The sequence below is a fragment of the Pongo pygmaeus genome, chromosome 18 (genome assembly GCF_028885625.2).
Source record: "Pongo pygmaeus isolate AG05252 chromosome 18, NHGRI_mPonPyg2-v2.0_pri, whole genome shotgun sequence".
In the NCBI taxonomy this organism is placed as follows: Eukaryota; Metazoa; Chordata; class Mammalia; order Primates; family Hominidae; genus Pongo; species Pongo pygmaeus.
In genome coordinates this window covers 33,034,051-33,057,997 of record NC_072391.2, presented here as the reverse complement: position 1 = coordinate 33,057,997, position 23,947 = coordinate 33,034,051, and the positions used below count along the sequence as shown (strand labels likewise).

The 23,947-nt window shown below is 39.6% G+C and overlaps 1 protein-coding gene across 3 annotated transcripts in view; it reads right to left on the bottom strand.

Annotated features, from left to right (window-relative positions):
• The window catches only part of ITGAM (integrin subunit alpha M), a 76,617-nt gene that overhangs the window by 33,913 nt on the left and 18,757 nt on the right, over window positions 1-23,947 (bottom strand). Inside the window, exons 13-14 of one of the 3 annotated variants that reach the window (XM_054454551.1) lie at window positions 534-674; window positions 234-446 (exon numbers count right to left, since the gene is read on the bottom strand). In XM_054454551.1, the coding sequence (XP_054310526.1) occupies window positions 234-446; window positions 534-674 (354 nt within the window). The remainder of the gene's footprint in view (window positions 1-233; window positions 447-533; window positions 675-23,947) is intronic. The other 2 variants (XM_054454552.1, XM_054454553.1) reach the window with 2 other exon arrangements.

Genomic DNA, 23,947 nt, shown 5'->3' with positions numbered 1-23,947 from the left:
TGTTGCCCTGACTGGTCTTGAACTCCTGGGCTTAAACAATCCTCCCAACTCAGCCTTCCAAAGTGCTGGGATTACAGGCGTGAGCCACCAGGCCCAGCCACATGTTATCATTTTTGAAGGTTCTGAAAGGAGTACTGTGAGAACTTATCTGGCAGCTGTGGGCACACTGAATTAGAAGGAGAAAGATCAACAAAGAGGCTGCTGTCATGACAAGGACAGTGACCAGGTCTCACCTGGCTATGGGAGGGGCTGATGCCAAATCCTGAGGTTCCATGAAACAGGTAAACAGCACCCCGGTTGTCCTCCTCTCCTGGGGCCCCAATGGCCACATCCGTCAGCTTGTCCCCATTCACGTCCCCCAGCACTGTTAGGGCTGCCCCAAAGCGGCCCCAGGGTTGGCCCTGCTCCCCGTAGAGAACAGCATCACACTGCCACCGAGCCCTCTGCTAAACACAAACAGTATCAGGCCCCAACCCAAGTGACCCCTCCACCCACACCGGGCCCCACCCAGCCCAGGTCCCATCTCCACTCACCCCCCTGGGCAAGGGGCACACGGACACCTGGCCCCCTCGGGTCTGCTCGTAGTAATGGGGGGCCCCGATGAGGACCAGGTCGGTGCTGCCGTTGCTGTCCACGTCCACGGAGCAGAGGGAGGCCCCGAAGTAGGCGCCGATCTGAAAGAGACAGGACCATAATCACACACCTCTTCCCACCTAAAGCAGATGTGGGGGTTTTCTCTCTCTGAAGAAAAGTTATGCCTGCTGGGGGAATCCCTCTGGAGCAGATGTGATCTTCTATATGGTTCATGATAAATTATCATTGAATGTGCTGCCAGATGAAGGAACCTATATAATAGGCCTGGCAGAATGGTTTCTGCCTGTAATCCCAGCTACTCGGGGGGCTGAAGTGGGAGGATCCCTTGAGCCAAGGAGTTTAAGGCTGCAGTGAGCTTTGTCACCACTGCACTCCAGCCTGCGCAACAGAGCAAGACTCCAATCTCTAAGTGTATATATATTTTTTAATAATTTAAAAGATAAAAAATAAAGAAGCCTATAGTAGAGTCAATAGGCAGTGAGTGAGGATTTACCCCAGATGGTATTTCTGGGAGATTATTAAGGCAGCAAAGAAGGATTTGGGTTGGAAAATACAGATAGAAAATTCCAGAAGAGAAGACAGAATACCACCCTTGCAATATATTGGGAATCTTTAGGGAGGTAAAAAGTCAAAGTTGGCACTCTAATAAGGCTAATAACTGGTTTAGATTAAAAATAACTTTGTTATTTGTTATTTGAATATTTGTTGTGATATTAAGAAATATCTTCAAGGTCAATATGTAGAATTCATCCATAAAATTCATCAATTTAATCATCCATTCATTTATTCATTTATTCGTTCATTCAACAAACAAGTGTTCCTTATCGCTAAGCACACGGCTGGGTAGTAGAGACACAGTGCCTTCCAGGGCCCTCAGTGCAGCCCGGTGGAGGGGAGGAGAGTAACTGATGGATTAACAGGGAGATGTGCACAGCCATTTCAAACTGGGACAAGTTCTAGGAAGGGAATGTGCAGGGGACATAATGCCACGGCTCTGCAACATGATTTCTGCCTCATACACCATTGAGGGAAGACTCATTGATAACTCATACAGGTATTTAAGCTTTATCCTAGAGTCAACAGAATTTGATTGTTTTTTAGGTCAGATTTATTGGGGAAGAGTTTACATACAATAAAATTCAGCCTTTTAGTACATAGTTTTATGAGTTTTGACAAACATATAAAGTCATATAACCGGCCAGATGCAGTGGCTCATGCCTGTAATCCCAGCACTTTGGGAGGCCAGGGCGGGTGGATCACCTGAGGTCAGGAGTTCGAGACCAGCCTGGAAATCATGGTGAAACCCCATCTCTACTAAAAATACAAAAATTAGCTGGGCGTGATGGCAAGGGCCAGCTACTTGGGAGGCTGAGGCAGGAGAATCACTTGAACCCAGGAGGTGGAGGTTGCAGTGAGCTGAGATCATGCCACTGCACTCCAGCCTGGGCGACAGAGCAAGACTCTGTTGCAAAAACAATAAATAAAGTCATATAACCAACACCACAGCCAAAAAAGAAAATAGTTTCATCATCCCCAAAATATTCCCTCATGCCCCATCATAGTCTATCTCTCCCCTCCAACTACCAACATCTGGCAACCACTCAACTGTTTTCTGCCCTTATTGGCTTTTCTGCAATGTCATATAAATGGAATTATATTGTATGTGGCCTTTTTAATTCGGCTTCTTTCACCTACAATAATGCTTTTAAGATTCATCTGTGTTGTCGCACGTATTAGTAATTTGCTCTCTTTTATTGCTGATTAGTATTCCCATTGTATGGGTGTGCCACAGTTGGTTTATCCATTCCTTAGTTGAAGGACATTTTGGATTTTTTTCTAAGGGGTGATTATTAATAGAGCGACCAGAAACGTTTGCATACAGGTTTTCATGTGGACATCTGTTTTCATTTCTCTTAAGTAAAGGCTTAGGAGGCCGGGCACAGTGGCTCACGCCTGTAATTCCAGTACTTTGGGAGGCTGATCACGAGGTCAGGAGATCGACATCCTGGCTAATACGGTGAAACTCTGTCTCTACTAAATATAGAAAAATTAGCCAGGCCTGGTGGCTGGCGCCTGTAGTCCCAGCTACTCGGAAGGCTGAGGCAGGAGAATGGCGTGAACCCAGTAGGCGGAGCTTGCAGTGAGCCGAGATCGCGCCACTGCACTCCAGCCTGGGCAACAGAGTGAGACTCCGTCTCAAAAAAAAAAAAAAAAAAAAAAGGCTTAGGAGTGGAATTTCTGCTATGGTAACTGTATGTTAAACTTTTTAAGAAATTGCTTATTTTGAACTAATTTTTACATGGCATAAGGTATGAATGGAGGTTTATTTTTATTTTTTTACTATGAATGTCCAAATGTTCCAGAACCATTGGGTGAAAAACTCTTAAACTTTATCTTTGCACCTTTAATGCAAATTAACTGGTAAAGTGTGACATTAATGTAAAATGTGTGGGGAGGAGAAGTTAAAGGGTCAAGTTTTCGTATGTGGTCAAAGTTGTTATTAGCTTGGCATAGACTGTTATAACTATAAGATGTTTTATGTAAGCTTCATGGTATCCACGAAGAAAAAAAAAACTGTGGTAGATACACCAAACATAGAAAAAGGAATCAAAACATATCACTACAAAAAAAAAATCAAATAACAAAGGAAGACAGCAAGAGAGGAAGAATGGAACAAAGGAATTATAAAGCAGTCAGAAATCAATAAACAAAATAGCAATAATAGTCCCTACCTGCCAATCATTACTTTATACGTAAATGGATTAGATTCGCCAGTCAAAAGACATAGAGTGGCTGAATGGATTTTTTAAAATCCAACTATATGCTGCCTATAAGAAACTCAATTTAGATTTAAGATCACACATAGGCTGAAAGTGGAAGGATGGAAAAATATATTCCATGCAAATGATAACCAAGGGAGATCAGGGAGGACTATGCTTATATCAGAAAAAACAGACCTTATGTTAAAACTTCCACAAGAGACAAAGAAAGTCATCATATAATGATAAATAAGTCAATTAACCAAGAGAATGTAACAATTGTGAATATATATGCACCCAACATCAGGGCACCTAAATACATAAAGCAAATATTACCAGAACTAAAGGGAGAAGTAGGCAGCAATACAATAATAGTATTACCATTATTATATTCTAATAATAGTAGGGAACTTCAATATCCCACTTTCAACAATAGTTAGATCATCCAGACAGAAAATCAACAAGGAAACAGCAGACTTGGATAATACTATAGACCAGATGGATCTAACAGACATGTACAGAACTTTCCATTCAATAGCAGCAGAATACACAGTATTTTCAAGCACATGTGGAACATTTTCTAAGTAGATCATATGTTAGGCCACAAAACAAGTCTTAAGAAATTCAAGATTTAAATCATATCAAGTATTGGCCAGGCACAGCGGCTCACACCTGTAATCCCAGCACTCTGGGAGGCCAAGGTGGACAGATCACTTGAGGTCAGGTGTTCAAGACCAGCCTGACCAATGTGGTGAAACCCCATCTCTACTAAAAATACAAAAATTAGCCAGACTTGGTGGCGGCCACCTGTAATCCCAGCTATTCAGAAGGCTGAGGCAGGAGAATTGCTTGAACCCGGGAGGCAGAGGTTGCAGTGAACCAAGACTATGCCACTGCACTCCAGCCTGGGTGACAGAGCAAGACTCCATCTCAAATAAATAAATAAATAAATAAATAAATAAATCATATCAAGTATTTTTTCTGACCCAATGGTTATGACACTAGAAATCAACAAGAGGAAAATTTAAAAAGTCAAAAACAGGTGAAAATTAAACAACACATTACCGAACATCCAGTGGGTCAAAGAAGAAATCAAAAGAGAAATCAAAAAAATCTTAAGAAAAATGATGATGAAAACACAACATACCAAAACTTATTGGGTGCAGAAAAAGCAGATTTAAGAGGGAATTTCATAGAGTTAAACACCTACATTAAAAATCACCTAAATATTGATTGATCATTTCTAGTGGTATGGAAATTTTTTCTTTTATTCTTATAATATGTTTGTGTTTTCTGATTTCTACATGATGTTGCATTCCATTTATAATAAAAATAAAAACACAACTTTAATTTTGATAGGAAGGAAGGAGGGAAGGAAGGAAGGAAGAAAGGGAGGAGGGAAGGAAGAAAGGAAGGAAGGAAAGAAACAACCTAACTTTACACATCAAGAAAATAGAAAAAGAAAAGAAAAAAAGCTAAGCTCAAAGTCAGCATGAGAAATAAAATGATAAAGATCAAACCAGAAATAAATCAAATAGAGGCTAGAAAAACAATAGAAAATGTCAATAAAACTAAGAGTTGCTTTTTTATCTATTTTTATAAAGGTGGAGTCTCACTATGTTGCCCAGGCTGGTCTCAAACTCCTGGGTTCAAACCATCCCCCCACCTCAGCCTCCAAAGAGCTGGGATTACAGGTGTGAGCCACCACACCCAGCCAGAGTTGCTTTTTTAAAAAGATAAATGAAATTGACAAACCTTTAGCTAAACTAAAGAAAAAAAACTCAAGTAAATAAAATCAGAAATGAAAGAGGAGGCGTTACAACAGATGCCACCAAAATACAAAGGATCATGGGAGATAACTATGAATATTTAATGCCAAAAAATTAGATACACCGGAAGAAATGGATAAAATCCTAGAAAAATACAACCTACCAGGACTGAGTCAAGAAGAAATTTAAAAATCTGAAAAGACCAGTAATAAGTAAGGAGATTGAACCAGTAATCCAAAACCTCCCAACAAAGAAAAGCCCAGGACCTGATGTTTCATAGGTGAATGCAAACATTTAAAGAATTAATGTTGCCAGGCGCAGTGGCTTATGCCTGTAATCCCAGTACTTTGGGAGGCCAAGGTGGGTGGATCACTTAAGGTCAGAAGTTTGAGACCAGCCTGGCCAACATGGTGAAACACTGTCTCTACTAAAAATACAAAAATTAGTCGGGTGTGGTGGTGAGCACCTGTAATACCAGTTACTTGGGAGGCTGAGGCAGGAGAATCACTTGAACCCAGGAGGCAGAGGTTGCAGTGAGCCGAGATTGTGCCATTGCACTCCAGCCTGGGCGACAAGAGCAAAACTCCATCTCAAAAAAAAAAATGAATTAATGTCAATCCTTTTCAAACTCATGTAAAAAAAACTGAAGAGCAAGGAACACTTCCAAATTTATTTTGAGTCCAGCATTACCCTGATACCAAAGCCAGACAAAAATTCTACAAGATATAATTATAGGTCAATATCGCTGATAAACATAGATGCACAAATCTTCAACAAAATACTAGCAAACTGAATTTAATAGCACATTAAAAAGATAATAACCAGCCAGGTGTGGTGGCTCACACCTGTAATCCCAGCACTTTGGGAGGCTGAGATGGGTGGATCATGAGGTCAGGAGATCAAGACCATCCTGGCTAACATGGTGAAACTCCATCTCTACTAAAAATACAAAAAAAAAAAAATTAGCAGGGCGTGGTTGTGGGCGCCTATAGTCTCAGCTACTCAGGAGGCTGAGGCAGGAGAATGGCATGAACCTGGGAGGTGGAGCTTGCAGTGAGCCGAGATAATGCCACTGCACTCCAGCCTGGGCAACAGAGCGAGACTCTGTTAAAAAAAAAAAAAAAAAAAAAAGATAAAAAGATAATAACCATGATCAAGTGTGATTTATCCCTGGGATGCAAGATGCAAGGATGAGTCCACATATGCAAATCAATTAATGTGACATATCACATTAACAGAATGAAGGACTAAAACCACATGATCATCTCAATATACGCAAAAAAAAAGCATTTGACAAAATTCAACATTCTTTTATAATAAAAACTCTCAATAAATTCGCTACAGAAGGAATGTACCTCAATATGATAAAGGCCATATATGACAAGCCCACAACAAACATTATACTCAATGGTGAAAAATTGAAAGCTTTACCACTAAAATGAGGAAAAAGGCAAGGATGCCCACTCTCACTACTTCTATGTAACATAGTACCGGAAGTCCTGGTCACAGCAATTAGGAAAGAAAAATAAATGAAAGAGACCCAAATCAGATATAAAAAAAGGAAATTTGTCTCTGTTTACACTTAAAATGATACAAATATAAAAACATATATATATATAAATATATTTTTAAAACCCTAAAGACTCCACCAAAAAATAACTACTAGAACTAATGAATAAATTCAGTAAAGTTACGGGTTCCAAAATCAGTGTAAAAAATCAATAGTGCTTCTATACACTAACAATGAACTATCTGAAAAAGAAATCAAGAAACAATCTCATTTACAATAGCATCAAAAAAAATACCTAAGAGTAAATTTAACCAGAGAGGTGAAAAACATTTACACTGAAACTATAAAACATTGATTAAGGAAGTTAAGACAAAAATAAATGGAAAGATATGCTATGTTCATGGATTGGAGTATTAATGCAATCTTCTGATTCAGTACAATCCTTATCAAAATCCCAATGACTTTTTTTTTACAAAAATAGAAAAAAATACTAAAATTTATATAGAACCACAAAAGTCCCCAAATAGCCAAAGCAATCCTCAAGAAAAAAATACTAGAGGCATCATAATTCCTGATCTCAAAACATACCGTGTCAAGAAAGCTCTAGTAATCATAACAGCAAGGTGGTGGCATAAAAACAGACACATCAACCAATGGAACAGAACAGGGAGGCTAGAAATAAAACTATGCATTTATGGTCAATTGATCTTCAATAAAGGTGCCAAGAATATGCAAAGGAGAAAGGACATTCTCTTCAACAAATGGTGTGGGGAGAACTCGATATTCATATTCAAAAGGATTAAATTAGGCCTTTATCCCAAACCATACACAAAATCAACTTAAAATGGATTAAAGACTTAAACACAAGACCTGAAACTGTAAAACTACTAGAAGAAAACAAAGGGAAAAGCTTCTTGACAATTAAGCTTCTGAGCAATGATTTTTTGGATATGACCCCAAAAGCACAGGCAACAAAAGCAAACCAGACAAATGGGGTGGCATCAAACTAAAAAGTGTCAGCTTAACAAAAAAAGAAAATGTCAGGCCAATATTCTTGATGAACACTAATGCAAAAATCCTCAACACAATACCTGCAAAACAAATCCAGCAGCACATCAAAAATCTAATCCACCATGATCAGGTAGGCTTCATCCCGGGGTGCAAAGTTGGTTCAACACATGCAAATCAATAAATATGATTCATCACATAAACAAAACTAAAGACAAAAACCACATGATTATCTCAATAGATGAAGAAAAGGCTTTAATAAAATCAACACCCCTTTATGTTAAAAATTCTCAATAAACTAGGTATTGAAGGAACATACCTCAAAATAATAAGAGCCATCTACAACAAACCCACAGCCAACATCATACTGGATGGGCAAAAGCATTCCCCTTGAAAGCCAGCACAAAACAAGGATGCCTTTGCTCACTAATCCTATTAAACATAGTATTGGAAGTTCTAGCCAGAGCAATCAGGCAAAAGAAAGAAAAAAGAGCATACAAATAGGAAGAAAGGAAGTCAAAAAGTCAAACTATCCCTGTTTGCAGACAACATGATTCTATATTTAGAAAACCCCATAGTCTTGGCCGAGGAGCTCCTTCAGCTGATAAATAACTTCAACAAAGTTTCAGGATACGAAATCAATGTACAAAAATCACCAGCACTCCTATACACCAACAAGAGCTGGGAGCCAAATCAGGAAGGCAATCCTATTCACAATTGCCACAAAAAGAATAAAACAACTAGGAATACAGCTAACCAGGGAGGTGAAAGATCTGTACAGTGAGAATTATAAAACACTGTTCAAAGAAATCAGAGATGACACCAAAAAAACGGTAAAACATCTCATGCTCATGGATAGGAAGAATAAATATCATTAAAATGGACACACTTCCCAAAGCAATTTATAGATTCAGTGCTATTACTATTAAGCTACCAATGACATTCTTCACAGAACTAGGAAAAACTATTTTAAAATTCATATGGAATCAAAAAAGAACCTGAATAACCAAGGCAATCCTAAGCAAAAAGAACACAGAAGGAGGCATCACATTACCTGACTTCAAACTATACTACAGGGCTACAGTAACCAAAACAGCATGGTACTGGTACAAAAACAGGCACATAGACCAATGGAACAGAATAGAGAGCCCAGAAATAAGGCCATACACCTATGACCATCTGATCTTCGACAAAAATAAGCAATGGGGAAAAGAATTCCTATTCAACAAATGGTGCTAGGATAACTGGCTAGCCATCTGCAGAAGATTGAAGCTGGACCCCTTCCTTACACCATATACAAAAATCAACTCAAGATAGACTAAAGACTTAAAGGTAAAACCCAAAACTATAAGAACCCTGGAAGACAACCTAGGCAACACCATCCTAGACACAGGAATAGGCAAAGATTTCCTGACAAAGACACCAAAAGCAATCTCAACAAAAGCAAAAATTGACAAATGGGATCTAATTAAATGCAAGAGCTTCTGCACAGCAAAAGAAACTATCAAGAGAGTAAACAGACAACATACAGAATGAAAGAAAATATTCACAAACTATGCATCCAACGAAGGTCTAATATCCAACATCTACAGGGAACTTAAAAAATTTTACAAGAGAAAAACAACCCCATTAAAAGGTGGGAAAAGGAAATGAACAGACACTTTTCGAAAGAAGACATACATGCAGCCAACAAGCATATAAAAAAAGCTCAATATCATTATCATTATCTCACACCAGTTAGAATGGCTATTAGTAAAAGTTAAAAAATAGATGCTGGTGAGGTTGTGGAGAAAAGGGAACACTTATACTGTTGGTGGGAGTGGTAAATCAGTTCAACCACTTGGGGAAAGCAGTATGGCAACTCCTCAAAGAGCTAAAAGCAGAACTACCATTCAACCCAGCAATCCCATTACTGGGGATATACCCAGAGGAATATATATCATCCTACCATAAAGACACATGCACATGAATATTTATTGCAGTACTAGTTGCAATAGCAAAACATGGAATCAACCTAAATGCCCACCAATAACAAATAGGATTTTTAAAAATGTGGTACATATACACCATGGAATACTATGCAGCCATAAAAAATAGTAAGATCATGTCTTTTGTGGGAACATGGATGGAGCTGGAGGCCATTATCCTTAGCAAACTAACACAGGAACAGAAAAACAAATACTGCATGTTCTCACTTATTAGTGGGAGCTAAGCAATAAAGAACTTATGAACACAAAGAAGGAAACAACAGACACTGGGGTCTACTTGAGGGTGGAGGTTGGGAGGAGGCAGGAGCAGAAAAAATAACCATTGGTTACTAGGCTTAATACCTGGGTGATGAAATACTCTGTACAACAAACTCCCATGACACGAGTTTACTTATATAACAAACTTTCATGTGTACCCTCAAACCTAAAGTAAAAGTTAAAAAATAATAAAATATCAATCTAATTTTTTAAAATTAAATAAATAAATAAAAAGTGACAGCTACTTAATGGTATGTATCAAGATTCTTTTCAAAATTATTTTGGATACTCTACTTTTTTATTTTTTATATAAATTTTAGAATTGGCTAAATTCTGCAAAATATACTTCCAGGATTTTTACTTTTTTATGAATACATAATAATTGCACATATTTATAGGGAATATGTGATATTTTGATACAAGCATACAATGTGTGATAATCAAATCAGGGTAACTGGGATATCCATTGCCTCAAGTATTTATCATTTCTTTTGCTGGGAACATTCCAATTCCATTCCTGTAGTTATTTTGAAATACACAATAAATTATTGTTAACTATAGTCACCCTACTGTGCTACCAAACACTAGGTCTTATTTTTCCTAACTGTATTTTTGTACCCATTAACCATCCCCTCTTTACCCCATCCTCCTTGCTACCCTTCCCAGTCTCTAGTAACCCATCATTCTACTCTCTACCTCCATGAGATCCATTTATTTTTAGCTCCTACACATGAATGAGAACATGCAATATTTGTTTTTCTGTGCCCGGGTTGTTTTACTTAACATAATGTCCTCCAGTTCCAATCCTGTTATTGCAAATCACAAGATTCATTCGTCTTATGGCTGAATAATATTCCTTTGTGTATCAGAAAAATGCAAATGAAAACCACAATGAGATATCATCTCATTCCAGTTAAAAGGGCTTTTATCGAAAAGACAAACAATGATGGATGCTGGCAAAGATGCAGAGAAAGAGGAACCCTCATGCACTGTTAGTGGGAATGTAAATTAGTAAAGCCACTATAGAGAACAATATGGAGGCTCCTCAAGAAAACTAAAAATGGAACTACCATATGATCCAGCAATCCCAGTGCTGGGTATATTGCCAAAGGAAAGGAAATCAGTATACTGAAAAGATAACTGCACTCCCATGTTTATCGCAGCACTATTCACAATAGCCGAGATATAGAATCAACTTAAGTGTCCATCAACAGATGAATGGATAAAGAAAATGTGGTACATGTGCACAGTGGAATATTATCCAGGATTTTTACTGCATTGAATCTGTAGATCAACTCAGGGAGAATTGACATCTTAACAATATTGGAACTCCAATATTCGAATCCATGACCACAGTGTATCTCTCCATTTATTTAGGTCTTTTATTTCTCTCATTAGTGTTTTGCACTTTTCAGCATAAAATTATTGTACATGTTTAGTTTGATTTATACCTAATATTTCATGGTATTTTATGCTATTGTAAATGGTACTTTTTAATTTAAATTTCCAATTGTTCAGTTATATTATAGAAATACAACTGATTTTTATACGTTGCTCTTATATCCTGAGAACTTACTGAAAAAACCTATTATCATAGCTTTTTTATAGATTCTTTGGAATTTTCCATGCAATTGTATCATCTGCAAATAGCAAGGGTTTTATTTCTTCCTTTCCTCTTTGTATTTTTTTTTCTTCTTTTTCTTGCTTTATTGCATTGGCTAGGTCAATGTTGAATAGCAATTATAAAAGTAGATATTCTCGTCTTGTTTCCAATTTTAGGTGAAAAGCATTCTCTTTCACTTTTAAGTATAATGCCTGGTAGAGACTTTTTGTAAATTCTCTTTTTCAGGTTGAGGAAGTTCCCTTTAGTTCCTAGTTGGCTGAGAGTATTTTTAATCATGAAACGATGTTGTATGTTGTCAAATTATAGTTCTATATCTGTTCAGGTGGTTACATGTTTTTTCTTCTTTAATCTGCTGTTATGGTGAATCACATTGTTTTCTTCAAAGTAGCTTTTATAATTTAGATTAAATGTATAGACCATAAAATTTACCATTTTAAAGTATAAAGTTAACTGGGTTTTAGTACATTCACAATGTTGTGTAGTCATCACCACTACCTCCAGAACATTTCCATCTTCCCAGAAAGAAATTCTGTATCTGTTAGCAGTATTTCCAATCCCCAATCCAACCCCCAGACCCTGGAAACCACTAATTTACTTTCTGGCTTTATGGCTTTGTAAGTTTTGAATTGGAAAGTGTGAACCCTCCAACTTTGTTCCCCTTTTCTAAGATTGTTTTGGATACAAGATCAATATGTAAGAATCAGTTGTATTTCTTTCTTTTTTTTTTTTAGATGGAGTTTCACACTTGTTGCCCAGGCTGGAGTGCAATGGCATGATCTCGGCTCACCATAACCTCTGCCTCCCGGATTCAAGCGATTCTCCTGCCTCAGCCTCCCAAGTAGCTGAGATTACAGGCATGTGCCACCACACCTGGCTAATTTTGTATTTTTAGTAGCAACAGGGTTTCTCCATGTTGGTCAGGCTGATCTCAAACTCCTGACCTCAGGTGATCAACCTGCATCGGCCTCCCAAAGTGCTAGGATTACAGGTGTGAGCCACTGGGCCCGGCCAGTTGTATTTCTATATCACTAAACAATCGGAAATTTATTTTTTTTATTATACTTTAAGTTCTAGGGTACATGTGCACAACATGCAGGTTTGTTACATATGTATACATGTGCCGTGTTGGTGTGCTGCACCCATTAACTCGTCATCTACATTAGGTATATCTGCTAATGCTATCCCTCCCCCCTCCCTCCAGCCCACGACAGGCCCCGGTGTGTGATGTTCCCTACCCAGTGTCCAAGTGTTCTCATTGTTCAATTCCCACCTATGAATGAGAACATGTGGTGTTTGGTTTTCTGTGCTTGCAACAGTTTGCTCAGAATGATGGTTTCCAGCTTCATCCATGTCCCTACAAAGGACAAGAACTCATCCTTTTTTATGGCTGCATAGTATTCCATGGTGTATATGTGCCACATTGTCTTAATCCAGTCTATCATTAATGGACATTTGGGTTGGTTCCAAGTCTTTCCTATTGTGAATAGTGCTGCAATAAACATTCGTGTGCATGTGCCTTTATAGCAGCATGATTTATAATCCTTTGGGTATATACCCAGTAATGGGATGGCTGGGTCAAATGGTATTTCTAGTTCTAGATCCTTGAGGAATCGCCACGCTGTCTTCCACAATGGTTAAACTAGTTTACAGTCCCACCAACAGTGTAAAAGTGTTCCTATTTCTCCACATCCTCTCCAGCACCTGTTGTTTCCTGACTTTTTAATGATCACCATTCTAACTGGTGTGAAATGGTATCTCATTGTGATTTTGATTTGCATTTCTCTGATGGCCAGTGATGATGAGCATTTTTTCATGTGTCTGTTGGCTGCATAAATGTCTTCTTTTGAGAAGTGTCTGTTCATATCCTTCACCCACTTGTTGATGGGGTTGTTTTTTTCTTGTAAATTTGTTTGAGTTCTTTGTAGATTCTGGATATTAGCCCTTTGTCAGATGAGTAGATTGCAAAAATTTTCTCCCATTCTGTAAGTTGCCTGTTCACTCTGATGGTAGTTTCTTTTGCTGTGCAGAAGCTCTTTAGTTTAATTAGATCCCATTTGTCAATTTTGGCTTTTGTTGCCATTGCAACATGGTGTTTTAGACATGAAGTCCTTGACCATGCCTATGTCCTCAGTGGTATTGCCTAGGTTTTCTTCTAGGGTTTTTATGGTTTTAGGTCTAACATTCAAGTCTTTAATCCATCTTGAATTAATTTTTGTATAAGGTGTAAGGAAGGGATCCAGTTTCAGCTTTCTACATATGGCTAGCCAGTTTTCCCAGCACCATTTATTAAATAGGGAATCATTTCCCCATTTCTTGTTTTTGTCAGGTTTGTCAAAGATCAGATGGTTGTAGATGTGTGGAATTATTTCTGAGGGCTCTGTTCTGTTCCAACAATTGGAAATTTAAATTTAAAAACCAGTACAATTTACAATAGTGCCAAAGGCCATGAAATATTTAGGTATAAGTCTAATATATTGATCCCTTCTGTTTCCATATGGACTTCAGGATCAGCTTGTCCATTTCTGCAATATTGATATTTGGGATGTTGAACAAGCCCTGCATCTCTGGGATAAGCCACACCTACCCTTCTTTCCCATTTTCTCCCACCACTCCTCCCACCCCCATATACGCATATTCTGACCCTTCATTCCATTCTCTCTCCCTCCTCTTGCCCCTTGCTTCCCCACACCCCTTTTCACTTCTCTTGTGCTTCCACTTCAGGCCTTGGCTTAGCTGCCACTTCCACCAGGAAGGCTTCCATACTGCCTTTCTGTGGGTGCCCCTTCCATTTGCTCTCATAACTCCCAGACTGTCCCACTTTAAGCATCTATCACCCTTGATGGTAATGTGCGTGTACTTGTGTGGGGTGTGGGAGTTGACCAGCCAGCCTTCCTCATGTGGTCCTGACCACACACCCAAAACAGAGAAGTGGCATCCAATCCACACTTGACTTCCCGTAATTCCTCTACACTTTTTTCCCCACCCCATCCCTTATACATGTCAGGCATTGACACCATCAATGGCCAGTATGTGTTTAGAGAGACCACGTGAAGAATTTGACTATTGGCAAAGAATTATGACAAGCTGTTCAGGTATCAGGAGAAACTGGTTTCATCTCCATACAATGCATTAATTACAAGTCAAAGAGAACCACTGACAAAAATTTTAAAAACACACAGAACTACAGGCAGACACGAAAAATGAAGTACCTGGGAACACAGCTAACCAAGGAGGTAAAAGGTCTCTACAAAGAGAAATACACTGTTGAAAGAAATCAGAGACGACACAAATAAGCGGAAAGTATTCCATGCTCATGGATTGGAAGAATCAATATTGTTAAAATGGCCACACTGCTCAAAGCAATTTGCAGATTCAATGCTATTTGTATCAAACTACCAATGCCATTGTTCACAGATAGAAAAAAACTATTCTAAAATTAATATGGAACAAAAAAAGAGCCTAAGTAGCCAAAGCAATCCTAAGCAAAAATAACAGAGCTGGAGGCATCACACTATCCGAATATGAGGCTATAGTAACCAAAACAGTATGTTACTGGTACAAAAACAGATACATAGACCAATGGAATAGAACAGAGAGCCCAGAAATAAAGCCACCCACCTATAACCACCTGATCTTCAATAAAGACTATGAAGCAAGCAAGGGGAAAGAACTCCCTATTCAATAAATAGTGTGGAGATAATTGGCTATCCATATGCAGAAGAATGAAACTGAACCCCTTCCTTACACCTTATACAAAAATCAACTCAAGGTGTATTAAAGATTTAAATGTGATTAAAGACTTAAATCACATGGATTAAAGATTTAAATGTGAGCCCTCAAACTATTAAAATCATAGAAGGAAAACCCAGGAAATACTTTCTCAACAGCAGCCTTGGCAAAGAAATTTGGCTAAGTCCTCAAAAGCAACTGCAACAAAAACAAAAATCAACAAGTGGGAACTAATTAAAGAGTTTCTGTAGAGCAAAAGAAACTATCAACAGAGTAAACAGAAAACTTACAGAATGGGAGAAAATATTTGCAAACCACATCTGACAAAGGTCGGAAATCCAGAATCTATAAGGAACTTCAACAAATCAACAAGCAAGAAACAAATAACCCCATTAAAAAGTGGGTAAAAGACATAAACAGACACTTCGCAAAGGAAGACATACAAGTAGCCAAAAAACATTTGAAAAAGAAAGTTCATTATCACTAATCACCAGAGAAATGCAAATCATAAACCGCAATGAGATACCATCTCACACCAGTCAGAATGCTATTATTAAAAAGACAATAACAGATGCTGGTGAGGCAATGAAGGAAAAGGAAGGCTTATACATTGTTGGACAGTGGGAATGTAAATTAGTCCAGCCACTGTGGAAAGCAGTTTGAAGATTTCTCAAAGAATATAAAACAGGGCTACTATTCAGCCCAGCAATCCCATTACTGGCCACATATCCAAAAGAAAATAAGCTGTTCTACCAAAAAGATACATGCTCGTATGTTCATCACAGCACTATTCACAATAGAAATACATGGAATCAACCTAGGTGTCTATCAATGGTGGATTGGATAAGAAAATGTGGTACATATACACCATCAAATACTACGCCGCCATAAAAAAGAATGAATCACGTCCTTTGCAGCAACATGGATGCAGCTGGAGGCTATAATCCTAAGTGAATTGACACAGGAACAGAAAATCAAACACTGCATGTTCTCACTTATAAGTGGGAGCTAAACATTGCGTATACGTAGACATAAAGATGGGAACAATAGATATTGCAGACTACCAGATGGAGGAGCAGGAGGTGTGGGTTGAAAAACCACCTATTGGGCCAAGCTCAGTGGCTCACCCTTGTAATCTCAGCATTTTGGGAGGCCAAGGCAGGAGGATTGCTTGAGCTCAGGAGTTCAAAACCAGCCTGGGCAGCATTGCTTGAACTCAGGTGTTCAAAACCAGCCTGGGCAACATAGTGAGACCCTGTCTCTAAAAAAAAAAAAAGAGAGAGAGAGAGAGAGAAAAGAAAAGAAAAAGAAAAAAGAAAAACCACCACAGGTACTATGCTCACTACCTGTGTGATGGGATCTGCAGCCCAAACCTCAGCAACATGCAATGTATGCATGTAACAAGCCTATACATGTACCCCGAATCTAAAAGTTGAAATTTTTTTTTTTAATTGAGATGAAGTCTCGCCCTGTCACCCAGGCTGGAGTGCAGTGGCACGATCCCAGCTCACTGCAACCTCCACCTCCCGGGTTCAAGTGATTCTTCTGCCTCAGCCTCCCAAGTAGCTGGGATTACAGGCACACGCCACCACGTTTGGCTAATTTTTTTATATATTTTTTATTTTTAGTAGAGACAAAGTTTCACCATATTGGCCAGGCTCGTCTCAAACTCCTGACCTCAGGTGATCCACCTGCCTCAGCCTTCCAAAGTGCTGGTAAGGGAGGAGACCACCCCTCATGTTGTCTTATGCCCAGTTTCTGCCTCCAAAGAAAGAGGAAGTAAAAACTAAAAAGCAGAAATGAAATCTACAGGCAGACAGCCCGGCGCCACACCCTGGGTCTGATTAAAGATCAACTCCTGACCTAACCAGTTATGTTATCTATAGATTCAAGACATGGTATGGAAAAGCATTGTGAAAATCCCTGTCCTGTTCTGTTCCGTTCTGTTTACTGGTGCATGCAGCCCTCAGTCATGTATCTCCTGCTTGCTCAATCGATCATGACCCCCTCACGTGGACCCATTTAGAGTTTTAAGCCTTTAAAAGGACAGGAATTGCTCACTCGGGGAGCTCAGTTTATGGAGATATGAGTCTTGCTGTAGCTCCTGGCTGAATAAAGCCCTTCCTTCTTTAACTCAGTGTCTGAGGGGTTTTGTCTGCAGCTTGTCCTGCTACACTGGGATTACAGGCATGAGCCAACATGCCCTGCCTGAAATTTTTTTTTTAAAGAACTATAGGCAGAGGAGGTTCCAAGATGGCCGAATTGGAACAGCTCCAGTCTACAGCTCCAAGCATGAGCGACGCAGAAGACGAGTGATTTCTGCATTTCCAACTGAGGTACTGGGTTCATCTCACTGGGGCTTGTAGGACAGTGAGTGCAGCCCACAGAGTATGAGCCAAAGCAGGGCGGGGCATCGCCTCACCTGGGAAGTGCAAGGGGTCGGGGAATTCTCTTTCCTAGCCAAGGGAAGCCGTGACAGAGAGTATGTGGAAAATTGGGACACTCCCACCCTAATACTGCACTTTTCCAATGGTCTTAGCAAACGGCACACCAGGGGATTATATCCCACGCCTGGCTCAGAGGGTCCCACGCCCACAGAGCCTTGCTCACTGCTAGCACAGCAGTTTGAGATCAAGCTGCAAGGTGGCAGTGAGGCTGGCGGAGGGGCGTCTGCCATTGCTGAGGCTTGAGTAGGTAAACAAAGCAGCCAGGAAGTTCGAACTGGGTGGAGCCCACCGCAGCTCAAGGAAGCCTGCCTGCCTCTGTAGACTCCACCTCTGGGGGCAGGGCATAGCTGAACAAAAGGCAGCAGAAACTTCTGCAGACTTAAACATCCCTGTCTGACAGCTTTGAAGAGAGTAGTGGTTCTCCCAGGACGGAGTTTGAGATCTGAGAACAGACAGGCTGCCTCCTCAAGTGGGTCCCTGACCCCCGAGTAGCCTAACTGGGGGGCACCTCCCAGTAGAAGCCGACTTACACCTCATACGGCTGGGTGCCCCTCTGTGGCAAAGCTTCCAGAGGAAGGATCAGAGAGCAACATTTGCAGTTTTGCAATATTTGCTGTTCTGCAGCCTCCACTGGTGAAACCCAGGAAAACAGGGTCTGGAGTGGAACTCCAGCAAACTCCAACAGACCTGCAGCTGATGGTCCTGACTGTTAGAAGGAAAACTAACAAACAGAAAGGACATCCACACCAAAACCCCATCTGTACGTCACCATCATCAAAGACCAAAGGTAGATAAAACCACAAAGATGGGGAGAAACCAGAGCAGAAAAGCTGAAAATTTTAAAAATCAGAGCACCTCTTCTCCTCCAAAGGAACGCAGCTCCTCACACCAGCAATGGAACAAAGCTGGATGGAGAATGACTTTAATGAGTTGAGAGAAGAAGGCTTCAGATGATCGGTAATAAAAAACTTCTCCGAGCTAAAGGAGGATGTTCGAACCCATCACAAAGAAGCTAAAAACCTTGAAAAAAGATTAGACGAATGGCTAACTAGAATAAACAGCATAGAGAAGACCTTAAATGACCTGATGGAGCTGAAAACCATGGCATGAGAACTACGTGATGCATGCACAAGCTTCAGTAGCCAATTCGATCAAGTGGAGAAAGGGTATCAGTGATTGAAGATCAAATGAATGAAATGAAGCAAGAAGAGAAGTTCAGAGAAAAAAAGAGTAAAAAGAAATGAACAAAGCCTCCAAGAAATATGAGACTATGTGAAAAGACCAAATCTACATCTGACTGGTGTACCTGAAAGTAACAGGGAGAATGGAACCAAGTTGGAAAACACTCTACAGGATATTATCCAGGAGAACTTCCCCAATCTAGCAAGGCAGGCCAACATTCAAATTCAGGAAATACAGAGAATGCCACAAAGATACTCCTCGAGAAGAGCAACTCCAAGACACATAATTGTCAGATTCACCAAAGTTGAAATGAAGGAAAAAATGTTAAGGACAGCCAGAGAGAAAGGTCAGGTTACCCACAAAGGGAAGCCCATCAGACTAGCAGCTGATCTCTCAGCAGAAACTCTACAAGCCAGAAGAGAGTGGGGGCCAATATTCAACCTTCTTAAAGAAAAGAATTTTCAACCAGAATTTTATATCCAGCCAAACTAAGCTTCATAAGTGAAGGAGAAATAAAATCCTTTACAGACAAGCAAATGCTGAGAGAGTTTGTCACCACCAGGCCTGCCTTACAAGAGCTCCTGAAGGAAGCACTAAACATGGAAAGGAACAACCGGTACCAGCCACTGCAAAATCATGCCAAATTGTAAAGACCATCAAGGCTAGGAAGAAACTGCATCAACTAATGAGCAAAATAACCAGCTAACATCATAATAACAGGATCAAATTCACATATAACAATACTAACCTTAAATGTAAATGGGCTAAATGTTCCAATTAAAAGACACAGACTGGCAAATTGGATAAAGAGTCAAGACCTATCAGTGTGCTGTATTCAGGAGACCCATCTCACGTGCAGAGACACACAGAGACTCAAAATAAAGGGATGGAGGAAGATCTACTAAGCAAATGGAAAACAAAAAAAAGCAGGGGTTGCAATCCTAGTCTCTGATAAAACAGACTTTAAACCAACAAAGATCAAAAGAGACAAAGAAGGCCATTACATAATGGTAAAGGGATCAATTCAACAAGAAGAGCCAACTATCCTAAATATATGTGCATCCAATACAGGAGCACCCAGATTCATACAGCTAGTCCTTAGAGATCTGCAAAGAGACTTAGACTCCCACACAATAATAATGGGAGACTTTAACACCCCACTGTCAACATTAGACAGATCAACGAGACAGAAAGTTAACAAGGATATCCAGGAATTGAACTCAGCTCTGCACCAAGCGGACCTAATAGACATCTACAGAACTCTCCACCCCAAATCAATAGAATATACATTCTCTTCAGCACCACACCACACCTATTCCCAAATTGACCACATAGTTGGAAGTAAAGCACTCAGCAAATGTAAAAGAACAGAAATTAAAACAAACTGTCTCTCAGACCACAGTGCAATCAAACTAGAACTCAGGATTAAGAAACTCACTCAAAACCGCTCAGCTACATGGAAACTGAACAACCTGCTCCTGAATGACTACTGGATACATAACAAAATGAAGGCAGAAATAAAGATGTTCTTTGAAACCAATGAGAACAAAAACACAACATACCAGAATCCTGAGACACATTTAAAGCAGTGTGTAAAGGGAAATTTATAGCACTAAATGCCCACAAGAGAAAGCAGGAAAGATCTAAAATTGACACCCTAACATCACAATTAAAAGAACTATAGAAGCAAGAGCAAACACATTCAAAAGCTAGCAGAAGGCAAGAAATAACTAAGATCAGAGCAGAACTGAAGGAAATAGAGACACAAAAAACCCTTCAAAAAATCAATGAATCCAGGAGCTGGTTTTTTGAAAAGGTCAACAAAATTGATAGACTGCTAGCAAGACTAGTAAAGAAGAAAAGAGAGAAGAATCAAATAGACGCAATAAAAAATGACAAACGGGATATCACCACTGATCCCACAGAAATACAAACTACCATCAGAGAATACCATAAACACCTCTCCGCAAATAAACTAGAAAATCTAGAAGAAATGGATAAATTCCTCGACACATGCACTCTCCCAAGACTAAACCAGGAAGAAGTTGAATCTCTGAATAGACCAATAACAGGCTCTGAAATTGAGGCAATAATTAATAGTCTACCAACCAAAAAAAGTCCAGGACCAGATGGAGTCACAGCTGAATTCTACCAGAGGTACAAAGAGGAGCTAATACCATTCCTTCTGAACTATCCAAATCAATAGAAGAAGAGGGAATCCTCCCTAACTCATTTTTTGAGGCCAGCATCATCCTGATACCAAAGCCTGGCAGAGACACAACAAAATAAAAGAGAATTTTAGACCAATATCCCTGATGAACATCAATGCAAAAATCCTCAATAAAATACTGGCAAACTGAATCCAGCAGCACATCAAAAAGCTTATCCACCATGATCAAGTGGGCTTCATCCCTGGGATGCAAGGCTGGATCAACATACGCAAATCAATAAACATAATTCATCATATAAACGAACCAAAGACAAAAACCACATGATTATCTCAACAGATGCAGAAAAGGCCTTTAACAAAATTCAACAGCCATTCATGCTGAAACCTCTCAATAAACTAGGTATGGATGGGACGTATCTCAAATTAATAAGAGCTATTTATGACAAACCCATAGCCAATATCATACTGAATGGGCAAAAACTGGAAGCATTCCCTTTGAAAACTGGCACAAGACAGGGATGCCCTCTCTCACCACTCCTATTCAACATAGTGTTGGAAGTTCTGGCCAGGGAAATCAGGCAGAAGAAAGAAATAAAGGGTATTCAAATTGTCCCTGTTTGCAGATGACATGATTGTATATTTAGAAAACCCCATTGTCTCAACCCAAAATGTTCTTAAGCTGATAAGCAACTTCAGCAAAGTCTCAGGATACAAAATCAGTGTGCAAAAATCACAACCATTCCTATACACCAATAACAGACAAACAGAGAGCTAAATCATGAGTGAACTCCCATTCACAATTGCTTCAAAGAGAATAAAATACCTAGGAATCCAACTTACAAGGGATGTGAAGGACCTCTTCAAGGAGAACTACAAACCACTGCTCAAGGAAATAAAAGAGGACAAAAACAAATGGAAGAACATTCCATGTTCATGGATAGGAAGAATCAATATCGTGAAAATGGCCATACTGCCCAAGGTAAATTACAGATTCAATGCCTTCCCCATCAAGCTACCAATGACTTTCTTCACAGAATTGGAAAAAACTACTTTAAAGTTCATATGGAACCAAAAAAGAGCCCGCGTTGCCAAGTCAATCCTAAGCCAAAAGAACAAAGCTGGAGGCATCACACTACCTGACTTCAAACTATATTACAAGGCTACAGTAACCAAAACAGCATGGTACTGGTACCAAAACAGAAATATAGACCAATGGAACAGAACAGAGCCCTCAGAAATAATACCACACATCTACAACCATCTGATCTTTGACAAACCTGACAAAAACAAGAAATGGGGAAAGGATTCCCTATTTAATAAATGGTGCTGGGAAAACTGGCTAGCCATATGTAGAAAGCTGAAACTGGATCCCTTCCTTACACCTTATACAAAAATTAATTCAAGATGGATTAAAGACTTAAATGTTAGACCTAAAACCATAAAAACCCTAGAAGGAAACCTAGGCAATACCACTCAGGACATAAGCATGGGCAAGGACTTCATGACTAAAGCACCAAAAGCAATGGCAACAAAAGCCAAAATTGACAAATGGGATCTAATTAAACTAAAGAGCTTCTGCACAGCAAAAGAAACCACAATCAGAGTGAACAGGCAACCTACAGAATGGGAGAAAATTTTTACAATCTACCCATCTGACAAAGGGCTAATATCCAGAATCTACAAAGAACTCAAACAAATTTACAAGAAAAAATCAAACTACCCCATCAAAAACTGGGCGAAGGATATGAACAGACACTTCTCAAAAGAAGACTTTTATGCAGCCAACAGACACATGAAAAAATGCTCATCATCACTGGCCATCAGAGAAATGCAAATCAAAACTACAATGAGATACCATCTCACACCAGTTAGAATTGTGATCATTAAAAAGTCAGGAAACAACAGGTGCTGGAGAGGATGTGGAGAAATAGGAACACTTTTACACTGTTGGTGGGACTGTAAACTAGTTTAACCATTGTGGAAGACAGTGTGGTGATTCCTCAAGGATCTAGAACTAGAAATACCATTTGACCCAGCCATCCCATTACTGGGTATATACCCAAAGGATTATAAATCATGCTGCTATAAAGGCACATGCACACAAATGTTTATTGCAGCACTATTCACAATAGCAAAGACTTGGAACCAACCCAAATGTCCATCAATGATAGACTGGATTAAGAAAATGTGGCACATATACACCATGGAATACTATGCAGCCATAAAAAAGGATGAGTTCATGTCCTTTGTACGGACATGGATGAAGCTGGAAACCATCATTCTGAGCAAACTGTTGCAAGCACAGAAAACCAAACACCACATGTTCTCATTCATAGGTGGGAATTGAACAATGAGAACACTTGGACACTGGGTAGGGAACATCACGCACCGGGGCCTGTCGTGGGCTGGAGGGAGGGGGGAGGGATAGCATTAGCAGATATACCTAATGTAGATGACGAGTTAATGGGTGCAGCACACCAACACGGCACATGTATACATATGTAACAAACCTGCATGTTGTGCACATGTACCCTAGAACTTAAAGTATAATAAAATAAAAATAAAATAAAGAACTATAGGCACCATATCATGGGTGCAGTCCTATTTCAGGAATTTGCAAGAATGATTTTGACTAGAGAGTTTTGCCTCACTCACTAGTTCCCACATAATATGTGACCATGCTGCTTTTGCAGTGGTGATATTCAAAATAATGAACAGCTGAAGCTGCACAGGTACTGAGCAGGGGCGTGGCTGGAGCAGATCCTAGAGGGTCTGTGAAGTGTCCTGCCTGACCTCATAGTTGCTGGATCATGGGGAAGCCCACAGAGACTGGGGAAGCACCAGAGTGCATGGGTGAGGGGGAATCCACCATTTATCAATGAATACGGAATTATTTCAATATTTTATTA